The 13,777-nt window shown below is 50.0% G+C and overlaps 1 protein-coding gene across 4 annotated transcripts in view; it reads right to left on the bottom strand.

The window, feature by feature from the left end:
* Nucleotides 1–13,777, bottom strand: part of LOC121283645 (lysosomal acid phosphatase-like) — a 248,214-nt gene that overhangs the window by 37,132 nt on the left and 197,305 nt on the right. For all 4 annotated transcript variants that reach the window (XR_005944304.1, XM_041198438.1, XM_041198440.1 and 1 more), the window contains 2 exons: nt 7,039–7,125; nt 4,388–4,520 (listed from right to left, as the gene is read on the bottom strand). Coding sequence is in view for 3 of the 4 variants with exons in the window: in XM_041198438.1 (XP_041054372.1) it covers nt 4,388–4,520; nt 7,039–7,125 (220 nt within the window). In the remaining variant the exon portion in view is untranslated. The remainder of the gene's footprint in view (nt 1–4,387; nt 4,521–7,038; nt 7,126–13,777) is intronic.

Below are 13,777 nucleotides of genomic sequence, written 5' to 3'. Positions count from 1 at the left end.
AGTCAGGACCAAAGACAATGGCCTTAGTCTTTTCCATATTTAGTTGGAGGAATTTCTTGCTCATGCACCACTGGAACTCAGTCAAGCAGGGTGAGAAGTAAGAGACAGTGGCAGGGTGGACAGATGTAGTGGTGAGATGGAGATGGATGTAGTTAGTGTACAGGTGAAACCTGACCCCATACCTGTGCTCCAGCACACAAATAAAGAAGAGCACGAGGCCACGGATGGATTCTTGGGTAACTCTGGAGACTAACACGTGGTGGTGAGCAGGGCCCAGGAAAGGGTTTGATTGGTGGGGGCGGTGGTGTGCACAATGTGCAAAACACCAGAGCCCGTGCTCTAGGCCCCTCTAGGCTCAAGCAAATATTTTCACCACTGCCAGAATAACAGCTGTCTTTGAGCCTGTCAATCAGGAGGGTATCCACCCAGATTGGCTGCTTTGGACACTACCAGAGTAACAGCAATCTTTGGTCGAGTAGGACTTGCCAGAGTGCCCACTCCCTTTTTTCTTTACTTGCCTCGAGTGAGGAGAGTTGTTCGTTGGGAGTTAGTGTCGGAGGATGTGATGGGCACTTGCTTCAGACCTGGAGTGCAAGGTGAAGTGCCTGTCTCTGTGTTAAGTTAACGGCCTTACCCCCACATCCTGCCTCACAGTTTTCTGACACAGTGTTCTAGCTCCTCTGTCTCTGATACCACGTTATGTCAAGTGTTCGCAAATCCATGATCCTCGGCCAAGCTTTTCAACCACATCCCTTTTCTGAGCCCTTGAAACTGTGTGCTTGGAAGAGGAGCATTGAGCAGGAGGAGGTCAGGAAATTTGATGTCAAGCTGTGGTTGGTGCTTCAATTCTGGAATCCTTTTTGGGTATTTTAGCTTATATACAGGAACACACAATGGGACATAGATTATCTTTAACAAGCCAGCTTGAAAGCCATGCTGCAAATATTTGAGAGGTTTCTATATGTAAAAATATTTCTACCCAGAATTTTCACTTGAGACAAAATTCAGTGATATAAGTAACTGTTTGGTAGTTTGGAAGTCTCATGGCATCAGGTTAAACATGGGCAAGGAAACCTCCTGCTGTTTACCACGTACCGCCCTCCCTCAGCTGATGAATCCATGCTCCTCCATGTTGAACATCACTTAGAGGAAGCACTGAGGGTGGCAAGGGCGCAGAATGTACTCTGGGTGGGGGACATCAATGTCCATCACCACGAGTATCTCGGTAGCATCACTATTGACTGAGCTGGCTGAGTCCTAAAGGACATACTTCCTAGACTGGGTCTGTGTCAGGTGGTGAGGGAACCAACAAGAGAGAAAAACATACTTGACCTCATTCTCACCAACCTGCCTGTCGCAGATGCATCTGTCTATGACAGTATCGGTAGGAGTGACCACCGCACATTCGTTGTGGAGACGAAGTCCCAGCTTCACACTGAGGATGCTCTCCATCATGTGTGGCACTACCACCGTGCTAAATGGGATAGATTTCAAACAGATCTAGAAACTCAAAACAAAAACAGAATTACCTGGAAAAACTCAGCAGGTCTGGCAGCATCGGTGGAGAAGAAAAGAGTTGACGTTTCGAGTCCTCATGACCCTTCGACAGAACTTGAGTTTGAGTCCAAGAAAGAGTTGAAATATAAGCTGGTTTAAGGTGTGTGGGGGGTGCAGAGAGAGAGAGAGAGAGAGAGAGAGAGAGAGAAGTGGAGGGGGTAGGTGTGGTTGTAGGGACAAACAAGCAGTGATAGAAGCATGTCTCCTCTACATTGGAGAGACCAAACGTAAACTGGGCGACCGCTTTGCAGAACACCTGCGGTCTGTCCGCAAGAATGACCCAAACCTCCCTGTCGCTTGCCATTTTAACACTCCACCCTGCTCTCTTGCCCACATGTCTGTCCTTGGCTTGCTGCATTGTTCCAGTGAAGCCCAACGCAAACTGGAGGAACAACACCTCATCTTGCGACTAGGCACTTTACAGCCTTCCGGACTGAAGATTGAATTCAACAACTTTAGGTCTTGAGCTCCCTCCTCCATCCCCACCCCCTTTCTGTTTCCCCCTTCCTTTTGTTTTTTTCCAATAACTTATATAGATTTTTCTTTTCCCACCTATTTCCATTATTTTTAAATATTTTTAAATCTTTTCTGCTCTCCCCACCCCCACTAGAGCTATACCTTGAGTGCCCTACCATCCATTCTTAATTAGCACATTCGTTTAGATAATATCACCAACTTTAACACCTATGTGTTCTTTTGTTCTGTTTTTGGTGACATCTTTTGATGATCTGCTTCTATCACTGCTTGTTTGTCCCTACAACCACACCTACCCCCTCCACTTCTCTCTCTCTCTCTCTCTCTCTCTGCCCCCCCCACACACCTTAAACCAGCTTATATTTCAACTCTTTCTTGGACTCAAACTCAAGTTCTGTCGAAGGGTCATGAGGACTTGAAACGTCAACTCTTTTCTTCTCCACCGATGTTGCCAGACCTGCTGAGTTTTTCCAGGTAATTCTGTTTTTGTTTTGGATTTCCAGCATCCACAGTTTTTTTGTTTTTATCTCTAGAAACTCAAGATTGGGCATCCATGAGGCGCTGTGGGCCATCAGCAGCAGGAGCAGAAATGCACTCAACCACAATCTGTAACCTCATGACCTGGCATACCCCCATGATACCATTAACATCAAGCCAGGAAATCAACCCTGGTTCAATGAAGAGTGCAGGAGGGCATACCAGGAACAGCACCAGGCATACCTAAATATCAGATGTCAACCTGGTGAAGCTACAGAACAGGACTACTTGTGTGCCAAACAGCATAAGCAGCAAGCAATAGATAGAGCTAAGCGACTTAACAACCAACAGATCAGATCTAAGCTCTGCAGTCCTGTCACATCTAGTCATGAATGGTGGTGGACAATTAAACAACTTACAGGAGGAGGAGGCTCCACAAATATCCCCATCCTCAATGATGGGGGAGCCCAGCATATCAGTGCAAAAGATAAGGCCGAAGCATTTGCATCAATCTTCAGCCAGAGGTGCCAAATGGATGATACATCTCGGCCTCCTCCAGAGGTCCCCAGCATCAAAGGTGCCAGTCTACAGCCTATTCAATTTACTCCAAGTGATAACAAGAAACAGTTAAAGGCACTGGATACTGCAAAGGCCCTGACAATATTCTGGCAAAAGTACTGAAGGCTTGTGCTCCAGAACTTGTTGCGCCCCTAGCCAAGCTGCTCCAGTACAGCTACAACACTGGCATCTACCCGGCTATGTGGAAAATGTCCAAATGCAGCAAGGCCTGGACAATATCTAGGCTTGGGTCGACAGGCGGCAAGTAATATTCGCACCACACAAGTGCCAGGCAATGACCATCTTCAACAAGAAAGAATCTAACCATTGTCCCTTGACATTCAATGGCATTATCATCGCTGAATTCCTGCTATCAACATCCTGGGAGTTACCATTGACCAGAAGCTGAACTGGGCCTGCCATATAAATACTGTGACTACAAGAGCAGGTCAGAGGTTAGGAATCCTGTGGTGAGTAACTCACCTCCTGGCTCCCCAAAGCCTGTCCACCATCTACAAGGCACAAGTCAGGAGTGTGATGGATTACTCTCCACTTGCCTGGACGAGTGCAGCCCCAACAATACACAAGAAGCTTGACCCCATCCAGGACAAAGCAGCTCGCTTGATTGGCACCCCATCCACAAACATTCACTCCCTCCGCCACCAATGCACAGTAGCAGCAGTGTGTACCATCTACAAGTTGTGCTGCAGAAACTCACCAAGGCTCCTCAGGCAGAACTTTACAACCCACGACCACCACCATCTAGAAGGGCAAGGGCAGCAGATACATGGGAACACCACCACCTGGAAGTTCCCCTCCAAGTCACTCACCATCCTGACTTGGAAATATATCACTGTTCATTCACTGTCACTGGGTCAAAATCTTAGAACTCCCTCCCTAACAGCACTGTGGGTGTACCTTCATCACATGGACTGCATTTGGTGCTTACCATCACATTCTAAAGGGCAATTAGGCATGGGCAATTGCCTAGCCAGCGATGCCCACATCCCATGAACGAATGGAAAAAGAATCTTCTCTTTGTGATAGGATGGGAAAATGCACAGGACCAGAAGTCAGTAGCTGCATGTTAGGTAGGAAAGAGGGTCAGATGTGGAGTCCCCTATAAACAATACCATGCCCCCATTGCGGTTGATCTCAGAGGAGCATTGATGCGAGTGCAGGGATGGTGCCTGGCTGCCATCTTGGTTGCCACTTTCCTGAAGCACACACCTGCACAGTTACTGCATCAGCTCACTGCTTCCATCTCATCTTTCTTTGTTTCCTTTGCAATCCCCAGGCTTTATCCGCAGCCCTCACTCACCCCCTTGCAGCCGCGATTTCACCCGCGTTTCATGAATGCGGAAGAGGGTTTCCATGCTCAAGTCATACAGTTCTCTCAGACGAGCAATCACTTCTGGTGTCACCCAGGAAGGCAGAGAGAAATTGTGAATTTTCTGCAAGGGTTAGATAAAAATACAAGTTAACTTGCTAACTCAGAAAATTACCATGTTTAAACACATTCTACCCATCAGGGAGTAAGGCAAATTTGGGTGATGAATGAATTACTAGCAATTCTCACTCCTTCAGAAAGAAGCTAAATAAGAGAAACAGATCAATGAGTGAAGGGTACAGTATAGGGTGAACATGATCACGGGCTAAGAGGGAAGGAAGAAGGTGAGCAAGTGGGAGCAAGGGAGGAGTGTGGAGCAAGAGGGCAGAGGGAGAGTGAAAGGGTGGAGGCAGAGGAGCGAGAGGGGAAGGGGAAAGAGCAAGAGAGGGAGGGGGAGGAGCAAGAGGAAGGGGTGGAGGAGAAGTGAGGGGGGAGGGGAGGGGGAGGAGTGAGAGGCGGAGGAGGGGCAGGGGAAGGAGCGAGAGGGGTAGGAGAGGGAGGGGGAGGACCAAGAGGTTGAGGAGGAGGAGTGAGAGGGGGAGAGAGAGGGGGAGCAGCGTGAGGAGGAGGGGTGAGAGGGGGACGGGAAAGAGGGGGAGCTGGGACAGAGAGGGGCAGGGGCAAGAGGGGGAGGGGGTGGGGGGCGAGATGGGGAGAGGAGGAGGAGGAGCGGTGAGAGGGGAGGGGCAAGAGGGTGAGGGGGAGAGGGTGAAGTAGGGTGGAGGGGGATGGTGAGCAGGAGTGGAAGGGTGAGTGGGTGCAAGCAGTGGAGTGAGATGGGGAGGTGGAGTGAGGGGCGAGCGAAAGGAGGAGGCGGAGCGAGGGGAGGACGTGGAGCAAGAGGGAGAGGGCTAGTGAAAGGGGTATGGAGTGCGAGCAATAGAAAGGGAGAGCAAGAGGGTGGGCGAGAGGGTGAACGGGAGGGCGAACGTGCGGGTGAGGGGCGAGGCTAAGTGAGAGGGGGAGGGGTGGAGAGGGGCAAGGGGGAGGGGCGAGGGAGGGGGCGCAAGCTAGAGAGGTGAGTGGGAGCGGCGAGGGGAGGGGTGAGCAAGAAGTGGAGTGGCGAGCAGGAGGGGGAGTGGTGAGCGGGAGTTGGAGCAGCGGGTGGGAGGGGCGAGCGAGAGGAGAGAGGGCAAGCGAGAGATGAAAGTGGGAGGGGGAGGCACAAGCGGGAGTGGGAGGGGCAAGCGGGAGGAGCATGTGAGAGGGGTAGGGGTCAGCGGGAGGGGGAGGGTCGAGCAGGAGGGTGAGTGGGGGGGACGGGCGAGCAGGACAGGTGGGGGGGAGGAGCGTGCGGGACAGGGAGGGGCGAGCGGGAGGGTGAGGGGCGAGCGGGAGGCAGACGGTGAGCGGGAGGGGTAAGGGAGAGTGGGAGGGGAGGGATGAGTGGAAAGTGGGGGGGCAAGTGAGAGGCGGAGGGGCAAGTGTGAGGGGGAGGGGCGAGCGGGAGTGGGAGAGGCAATGGGGAGAGGTGAGGGTGAGGGGCGAGAGGGAAGGGCAAGCGGGAGAGGGAAGCAGAGCAGGAGGGGAAGGGGAGCAAGAGGGGAAGGGGAGTGAGAGGGGGAGAGGGAGCAAGAGGGGCAGGGGGAGCGAGAGGGTGGAAGTGGAAGAAGAGGGGGAGCGAGAATGGGAGGGGTAGCGAGAGTGGGAGGGGAGTGGGATGGAGGAGCGAGAGGGGCCAGTGAGGTGGATGGGGTAAAGGGAGGGGGAAGGGGAGGGGAGAGGGTAGTGAGAGGGGGAGGTGGGGGAGAGGGGGTGAGCTAGAGAGGGTTGGTCAAGCAGGAGGGGGCGAGCGGGAGGGGCAGGGGCGAGCAGGAGGAGCGAGTGGGGCTGGAGGGGCAAGCGGGGGAGGACAGGAGGGGGAAAGGTGAGGGTGTGGGCAAGGGAAAGGGGATGGAGAGGGGGAGGCAGGGATGGGAGTGGCGAGCAGAGAGAGATCGAGAGAGAGAGAAAGATGGGGGTGAGAGAAAGGGGATGAGGCAGAATGGGATAGAGGAGTGAGTATGTTAGTGTAATGGGAGGAAGTGAGAAAGACAGAGTCAGAGAGTGGGGTGTTCCTGTATGTTAAAGGTGGAGTTGAGATATTCCAGTTAGCTGTGATAATAATGTTCTTTTGGAGGAGCAAGCCATAGAATGAGATTGTTTATCGTACTTTAAACAAACAGTCATCAAGGTGTGGTCTAAAAGTTAGTTAATCAGAAAATACCAGCTGGCAGAATCAGAGTTCAAGTTTATGAGAACAGTGTATCCTCAACTAAACAAACCCTGCAGCAGTGACCAAAGTGCAATTTTGAAGCTGCCAGCAAGCAAATGTGTCACAGAATCACTGAATGGTTACAGTACAGGGCCATTTGGCTCCATTGTGTCAGAAGCAGCAATTCACCTAATGCCATTCCCTTGCCTCCTCCCTGTAGTCCTGTACATCTGTGGAGTTGTCGAAATAACCAATTCCAGCTTTATTCAACTCAGTGTGGGCAGATTGTACATTTATACTTGCAGCTTCCCAGCACAGGCTGACGATAGAAAGGGCAACAAAAGACACTAGATTCACGGACTCAGTCACACAAACACAAGGTACTCACCTCACACAACAGAGTGTCGTATAATTTCCACACATTCTGGAATGTCACCTTCGACTTGGTCCTTTCAGACACCATGTCCAGCAAGGCCTAAATGGGCAACCAGCAGAGAAAATCACATCAGAAACTGCCTCAGTTCTTCGGCAAAAAGTTCCTGAGAGAATAACAATTACATTCCCCCCTCAGAGAGAGGGTCCCTGACGATCACAGTTACACCCCCTCAGAGAGAGGGTCCCTGACGATCACAGTTACACCCCCCTCAGAGAGAGGGTCCCTGATGATCACAATTACACATCCCTCAGAGAGAGGGTCCCTGATGATCACAGTTACACATTCCTCAGAGAGAGGGTCCCTGACGATCACAGTTACACCCCTCTCAGAGAGAGGGTCCCTGACGATCACAGTTACACCCCTCAGAGAGAGGGTCCCTGACGATCACAGTTACACCCCCCTCAGAGAGAGGGTCCTTGATGATTACAGTTACACCCCCCTCAGAAAGAGGGTCCCTGACGATCACAGTTACACCCCCCCTTAGAGGGTCCCTGATGATCACAGTTACACCCCTCTCAGAGAGAGGATCCCTGAGATGATCACAGTTACACCATTCCCCCCAACCCTCCCCTCTTATGACCACTATACCTGACAGTATTGGTGGGAATGACCACCGTACAGTCCTTGTGAAGACAAAGTCCCATCTTCACATTGCGGATACCCTCCATCATACTCTGTGGCACTAGCACCAGGCTAAATGGGATCGATTTCAAACATATCGAGCAACTCAAGACTGGGCAACCATGAGGCGCTGTGGTCAGAATTGTACTCAACCACAATCTGTAACTTCATGGCCAGGCATATCCACCACTCTACCATTAGGGTGGAAGAGTCAATTACTAGGGGACATAGATTTAAGGTGAGAGGAGAAAACTATAGAGGAGATGTGCGGGACAAGTTTTTTACGCAGAGGATAGTGAGTGTCTGGAATTCGCTGCCAGAGGAGGGGGTGGAAGCAGGTATGATAGTGGTGTTTAAGAGGCAGCTTGACAAATACATGAATAGGATGGGAATAGAGGGATACGGATCCCGGAAGTGCAAAATATTTTGGTTGACAGGCAGTATGATCGGCGCAGGCTTGGAGGGCCGAAGGGCCTGTTCCTGTGCTGTACTTTTCTTTGTTCTTTATTCTATGTTGGATTTACAGGGGATAATTTTAAAGGTTAGAGATGCTGCAAAACACTGAGGAAGATCGTAACAGATTTTAGGAGAAGAACAGCAGAAATAGAAGCAGGAGTAGGCCAAGTGGCCCTTTGAGCCAGCTCCGCCATTCAACACCACTGATCCTCTACCTCAATGCTTTATCACCATATCCTTTAGTCCCCAAATGTTTGTCAACCTCTGTCTTTAATATACTCAACAGCCCTCTGGGGTTCAGAATTCCAAAGATTCATAACCCTCTGGGTGAAGAAATTTGTCCTCATCTTAATCCTAAATGACTGAGCCCTATTCCTGTCCCTCTCAGCTGGGGAAACACTCTACTAGCATCTACCTTGTAAATCCCTTAAGTATTTAATTTATTTATGTGTTTCAATTTGATGACTCTCATTATTCTAAAATCTAGGGAATATAGTCTATTGAACCTCTCTTACAGGACAATGCCCTCATCAGTCTAATGAACCTTTGTTGCAATCTCCCCAAGGGAAATATATCCAATGCAAGTGAGACCAAAACTGTAACAGTATCCCAGGTGCCCAAATTGCAGGAAGATTTTCTTTACTCTTTTACTCCAATCCTTTTCTAACAGAAGGTCAACATACCATTCACTTTCCTATTTGCTTGCCGTACCTGCATGTTAACTTTCTGATTTGTTTAACAAGGAGACTCAGAATACCAACATTACCCAATCTTTCATTATTTAAAAAATATTCTGCCTTTCTGTTTCTTGTTCCAAAGTGGATAACTTCATATTTCTCCACATTATATTCCATCTGCTATGTTTTTACCCACTCACATAACCTTTGCAGTCTCCTCACACTTCCTTTCCCACTAACTCTATTATCAACAAACGTTAGATATGTTACAAAAACAGAATTACCTGGAAAAACTCAGCAGGTCTGGCAGCATCGGCGGAGAAGAAAAGAGTTGACGTTTCAAGTCCTCATGACCCTTCGACAGAACTTGAGTTCGAGTCCGAGAAAGAGTTGAAATATAAGCTGGTTTAAGGTGTTTGGGGAACGGGGGGGGGGGGGGGGGGGGGGGGGGGGGGGGGGGGGCGGGGGGGAGCGGAGAGAGAGAGAGAGAGAGAGAGAGAAGTGGAGGGGGGGTGTGGTTGTAGGGACAAACAAGCAGTGATAGAAGCAGATCATCAAAAGATGTCAACAACAATAGAACAAAAGAACACATAGGTGTTAAAGTTGGTGATATTATCTAAACGAATGTGCTAATTAAGAATGGATGGTAGGGCACTCAAGGTATAGCTCTAGTGGGGGTGGGGAGAGCAGAAAAAATTTTAAGATATTTAAAAATAATGGAAATAGGTGGGAAAAGAAAAATCTATATAATTTATTGGAAAAAAAAGGAAGGGGGAAACAGAAAGGGGGTGGGGATGGAGGAGGGAGCTCACGACCTAAAGTTGTTGAATTCAATATTCAGTCCGGAAGGCTGTAAAGTGCCTAGTCGGAAGATGAGGTGTTGTTCCTCCAGTTTGCGTTGGGCTTCACTGGAACAATGCAGCAAGCCAAGGACAGACATGTGGGCAAGAGAGCAGGGTGGGGTGTTAAAATGGCAAGCGACAGGGAGGTTTGGGTTATTCTTGCGGACAGACCGCAGGTGTTCTGCAAAGCGATCGCCCAGTTTACGTTTGGTCTCTCCAATGTAGAGGAGACCACATTGGGAGCAATGAATGCAGTAGACTAAGTTGGGGGAAATGCAAGTGAAATGCTGCTTCACTTGAAAGGAGTGTTTGGGCCCTTGGACGGTGAGGAGAGGGGAAGTGAAGGGGCAGGTGTTGCATCTTTTGCGTGGGCATGGGGTGGTGCCATAGGAGGGGGTTGAGGAGTAGGGGGTGATGGAGGAGTGGACCAGGGTGTCCCGGAGGGAGTGATCCCTACGGAATGCTGATAAGGGGGGTGAAGGGAAGATGTGTTTGGTGGTGGCATCATGCTGGAGTTGGCGGAAATGGTGGAGGATGATCCTTTGAATGCGGAGGCTGGTGGGGTGATAAGTGAGGACAAGGGGGACCCTATCACGTTTCTGGGAGGGAGGAGAAGGCGTGAGGGCGGTTGCGCGGGAGATGGGCCGGACACGGTTGAGGGCCCTGTCAACGACCGTCGGTTTGTCATCAAACCCGCTGACAAGGGTGGTGCTGTTGTTGTCTGGCGCACTGACCTCTACCTCGCGGAGGCTGAGCGTCAACTCGCAGACACTTCCTCCTACCTCTCCCTGGACCATGACCCCACCACTGAACATCAAGCCATTGTTTCCAGGACTGTCACTGACCTCATCTCCTCTGGGGATCTTCCTCCCACAGCTTCCAAACTGATAGTCGCCCAACCTCGGATGGCCCGCTTCTATCTCCTACCCAAAATCCACAAACAGAACTGCCCCGGTAGACCGATCGTCTCAGCTTGCTCCTGCCCCACAGAACTCATTTCTCGTTATCTTGACTCCCTTCTCTCTCCCCTTGTCCAGTCCCTTCCCACCTACATCAGTGATTCCTCTGACACCTTACGTCACATCAACAATTTCCAGTTCCCTGGCCCCAACCGCTTCCTCTTCACCATGGACGTCCAATCCCTCTACACCTCCATCCCCCACCAGGATGGTCTGAGGGCCCTTATCTTCTTCCTCGAACAGAGGCCCGAACAATCCCCATCCACCACTACTCTCCTCCGTCTGGCTGAACTTGTTCTCACGCTGAACAATCTCTCCTTCAATTCCTCTCACTTCCTCCAAATAAAAGGTGTGGCTATGGGTACCCACATGGGCCCCAGCTATGCCTGTCTCTTTATGGGGTATGTGGAACATTCCTTGCTCCAGTCCTACTCCGGCCCCCTTCCACAACTCTTTCTCCGGTACATCGATGATTACTTCGGTGCCGCTTCATGCTCTCGTTGGGACTTGGAAAAATTTATTAATTTTGCTTCCAATCTCCACCCCTCCATCATTTTCACGTGGTCCATCTCTGACACTTCCCTTCCCTTCCTTGACCTCTGTCTCAATCTCTGGTGATAGACTGTCCACCAATATCCATTACAAACCCACCGACTCCCACAGCTACCTCGACTACAGCTCCTCACACCCCGCTTCCTGTAAGGACTCCATCCCATTCTCTCAGTTCCTTCGTCTCCGTCGCAGCTGTTCCGATGATGCTACCTTCAAAAACAGTTCCTCTGACATGTCCTCCTTCTTCCTTAACCGAGGTTTTCCACCCACGGTTGTTGACAGGGCCCTCAACCGTGTCCGGCCCATCTCCCGCGCATCCGCCCTCACGCCTTCTCCTCCCTCCCAGAAACATGATAGGGTCCCCCTTGTCCTCACTTATCACCCCACCAGCCTCCGCATTGAAAGGATCACCCTCCGCCATTTCCGCCAACTCCAGCATGATGCCACCACCAAACACATCTTCCCTTCACGCCCCCCCTATCGGCATTCCGTAGGGATCGCTCCCTCCGGGACACCCTGGTCCACTCCTCCATCACCCCCTACTCCTCAACCCCCTCCTATGGCACCATCCCATGCCCACGCAAAAGATGCAACACCTGCCCCTTCACTTCCTCTCTCCTCACCGTCCAAGGGCCCAAACACTCCTTTCAAGTGAAGCAGCATTTCACTTGCATTTCCCCCAACTTAGTCTACTTCATTAGTTGCTCCCAATGTGGTCTCCTCTACATTGGAGAGACCAAACGTAAACTGGACGACCGCTTTGCAGAACACCTGCGGTCTGTCCGCAAGAAAGACCCAAACCTCCCTGTCGCTTGCCATTTTAACACTCCACCCTGCTCTCTTGCCCACATGTCTGTCCTTGGCTTGCTGCATTGTTCCAGTGAAGCCCAACGCAAACTGGAGGAACAACACCTCATCTTCTGACTAGGCACTTTACAGCCTTCTGGACTGAAGATTGAATTCAACAACTTTAGGTCTTGAGCTCCCTCCTCCATCCCCACCCCCTTTCTGTTTCCCCCTTCCTTTTTTTTCCAATAAATTATATAGATTTTTCTTTTCCCACCTATTTCCATTATTTTTAAATATCTTAAAATCTTTTATGCTCTCCCCACCCCCACTAGAGCTATACCTTGAGTGCCCTACCATCCATTCTTAATTAGCACATTCGTTTAGATAACATCACCAACTTTAACACCTATGTGTTCTTTTGTTCTGTTGTTGTTGACATCTTTTGATGATCTGCTTCTATCACTGCTTGTTTGTCCCTACAACCACACCCCCCTCCACCTCTCTCTCTCTCCGCCCCCCCCACACACCTTAAACCAGCTTATATTTCAACTCTTTCTTGAACTCGAACTCAAGTTCTGTCGAAGGGTCATGAGGACTCGAAACGTCAACTCTTTTCTTCTCCGCCGATGCTGCCAGACCTGCTGAGTTTTTCCAGGTAATTCTGTTTTTATTTTGGATTTCCAGCATCCGCAGTTTTTTTGTTTTTATCTCATTAGATATGTTACACTCGGTCTAGGTCATCAATATAGGTTGTAAATAGCTGAAGCCATGTCCTGATTCACGCGGTGCCCTGCTTGTTACAGCTGCCATCTGTTAACTAATCCTCAAATCCATGTTAATATATTACCTTCCAATCTCATGAGCCCTAAGATTGCATAACAACCCCTTGAGTGGAACCTTATCAAATACTTCTTGAAAATTCAAAAATACTACATCCATTGGTCCTCCTTTTTCTCCTCTGCTAACTACAACCTCAAAAAACAAATCTGTCATAAAACCAAGTTGTGTTGGTCTAATCATATGATGATTTTCTTAGTGCTCTGTTACCATGTCCCTAATAATAGATTCCAGCATTTTTTCCACTATTGATGTCAGGCTAACAGGCCTATAGTTCTCTCTCTCCTTTCTCGAGCAGTAGGGTTATTTTGCTATCTTCTAACCCATGGGGACTGCTCAAGAACCAATGGAATTCGGGCAGAACAAAACCAATGCCCCACTATCTCTATAGCTACATTTTAAAAACCTTTATAAAACACTGGTGTGGCCTCAACTGGAAGCTTGGGTGGAATTTAATGTCGGCAGCGCGGGTCCCAGAGGTGGTAGCATTGCCATTTGAGGTGGAAACAACAGTAGCTGGCCTATTGACAAGTTGGAGATCTGGAGCCCAGCCCAATCAAATGTTGGGGACAGGCAGGAAGGTGCTGATCCTGGTACCAGGTGATGTGAGGGCAGGCACTGATATCTGATGGCCAGACCTCACTGTAAAGTGAAGGAGGCTGCAGAATTGCCATGGGCATCACTGAGGCCCCCATCATCTTGTGGCCCCTGATTACATCTCATCAGCTCTGTCCTATCCGTGAAGACAGTTTCAACTCTCTGCTGCCACTGAAGATTTACCACCCTCCCCCCACCCCCACAAGCAAAGCACCAACAATGAAGTGTTGCAGACGACCATGAGAAGAAGCATTTCACAGGGCAGACAAAGGGTGGCCCCACCGTTCAGTGATGCCTCCCTGCTGCACAGAATCAGCTGGAGGTGTCTGGATGGCAAGAGGAGACCCTCTTGCATGTCATA

Source organism: Carcharodon carcharias, chromosome 10 (genome assembly GCF_017639515.1).
Source record: "Carcharodon carcharias isolate sCarCar2 chromosome 10, sCarCar2.pri, whole genome shotgun sequence".
NCBI lineage: Eukaryota > Metazoa > Chordata > Chondrichthyes > Lamniformes > Lamnidae > Carcharodon > Carcharodon carcharias.
The sequence above is the reverse complement of the archived record's forward strand: the minus strand, read 5'-3'. Positions and strand labels throughout refer to the sequence as shown.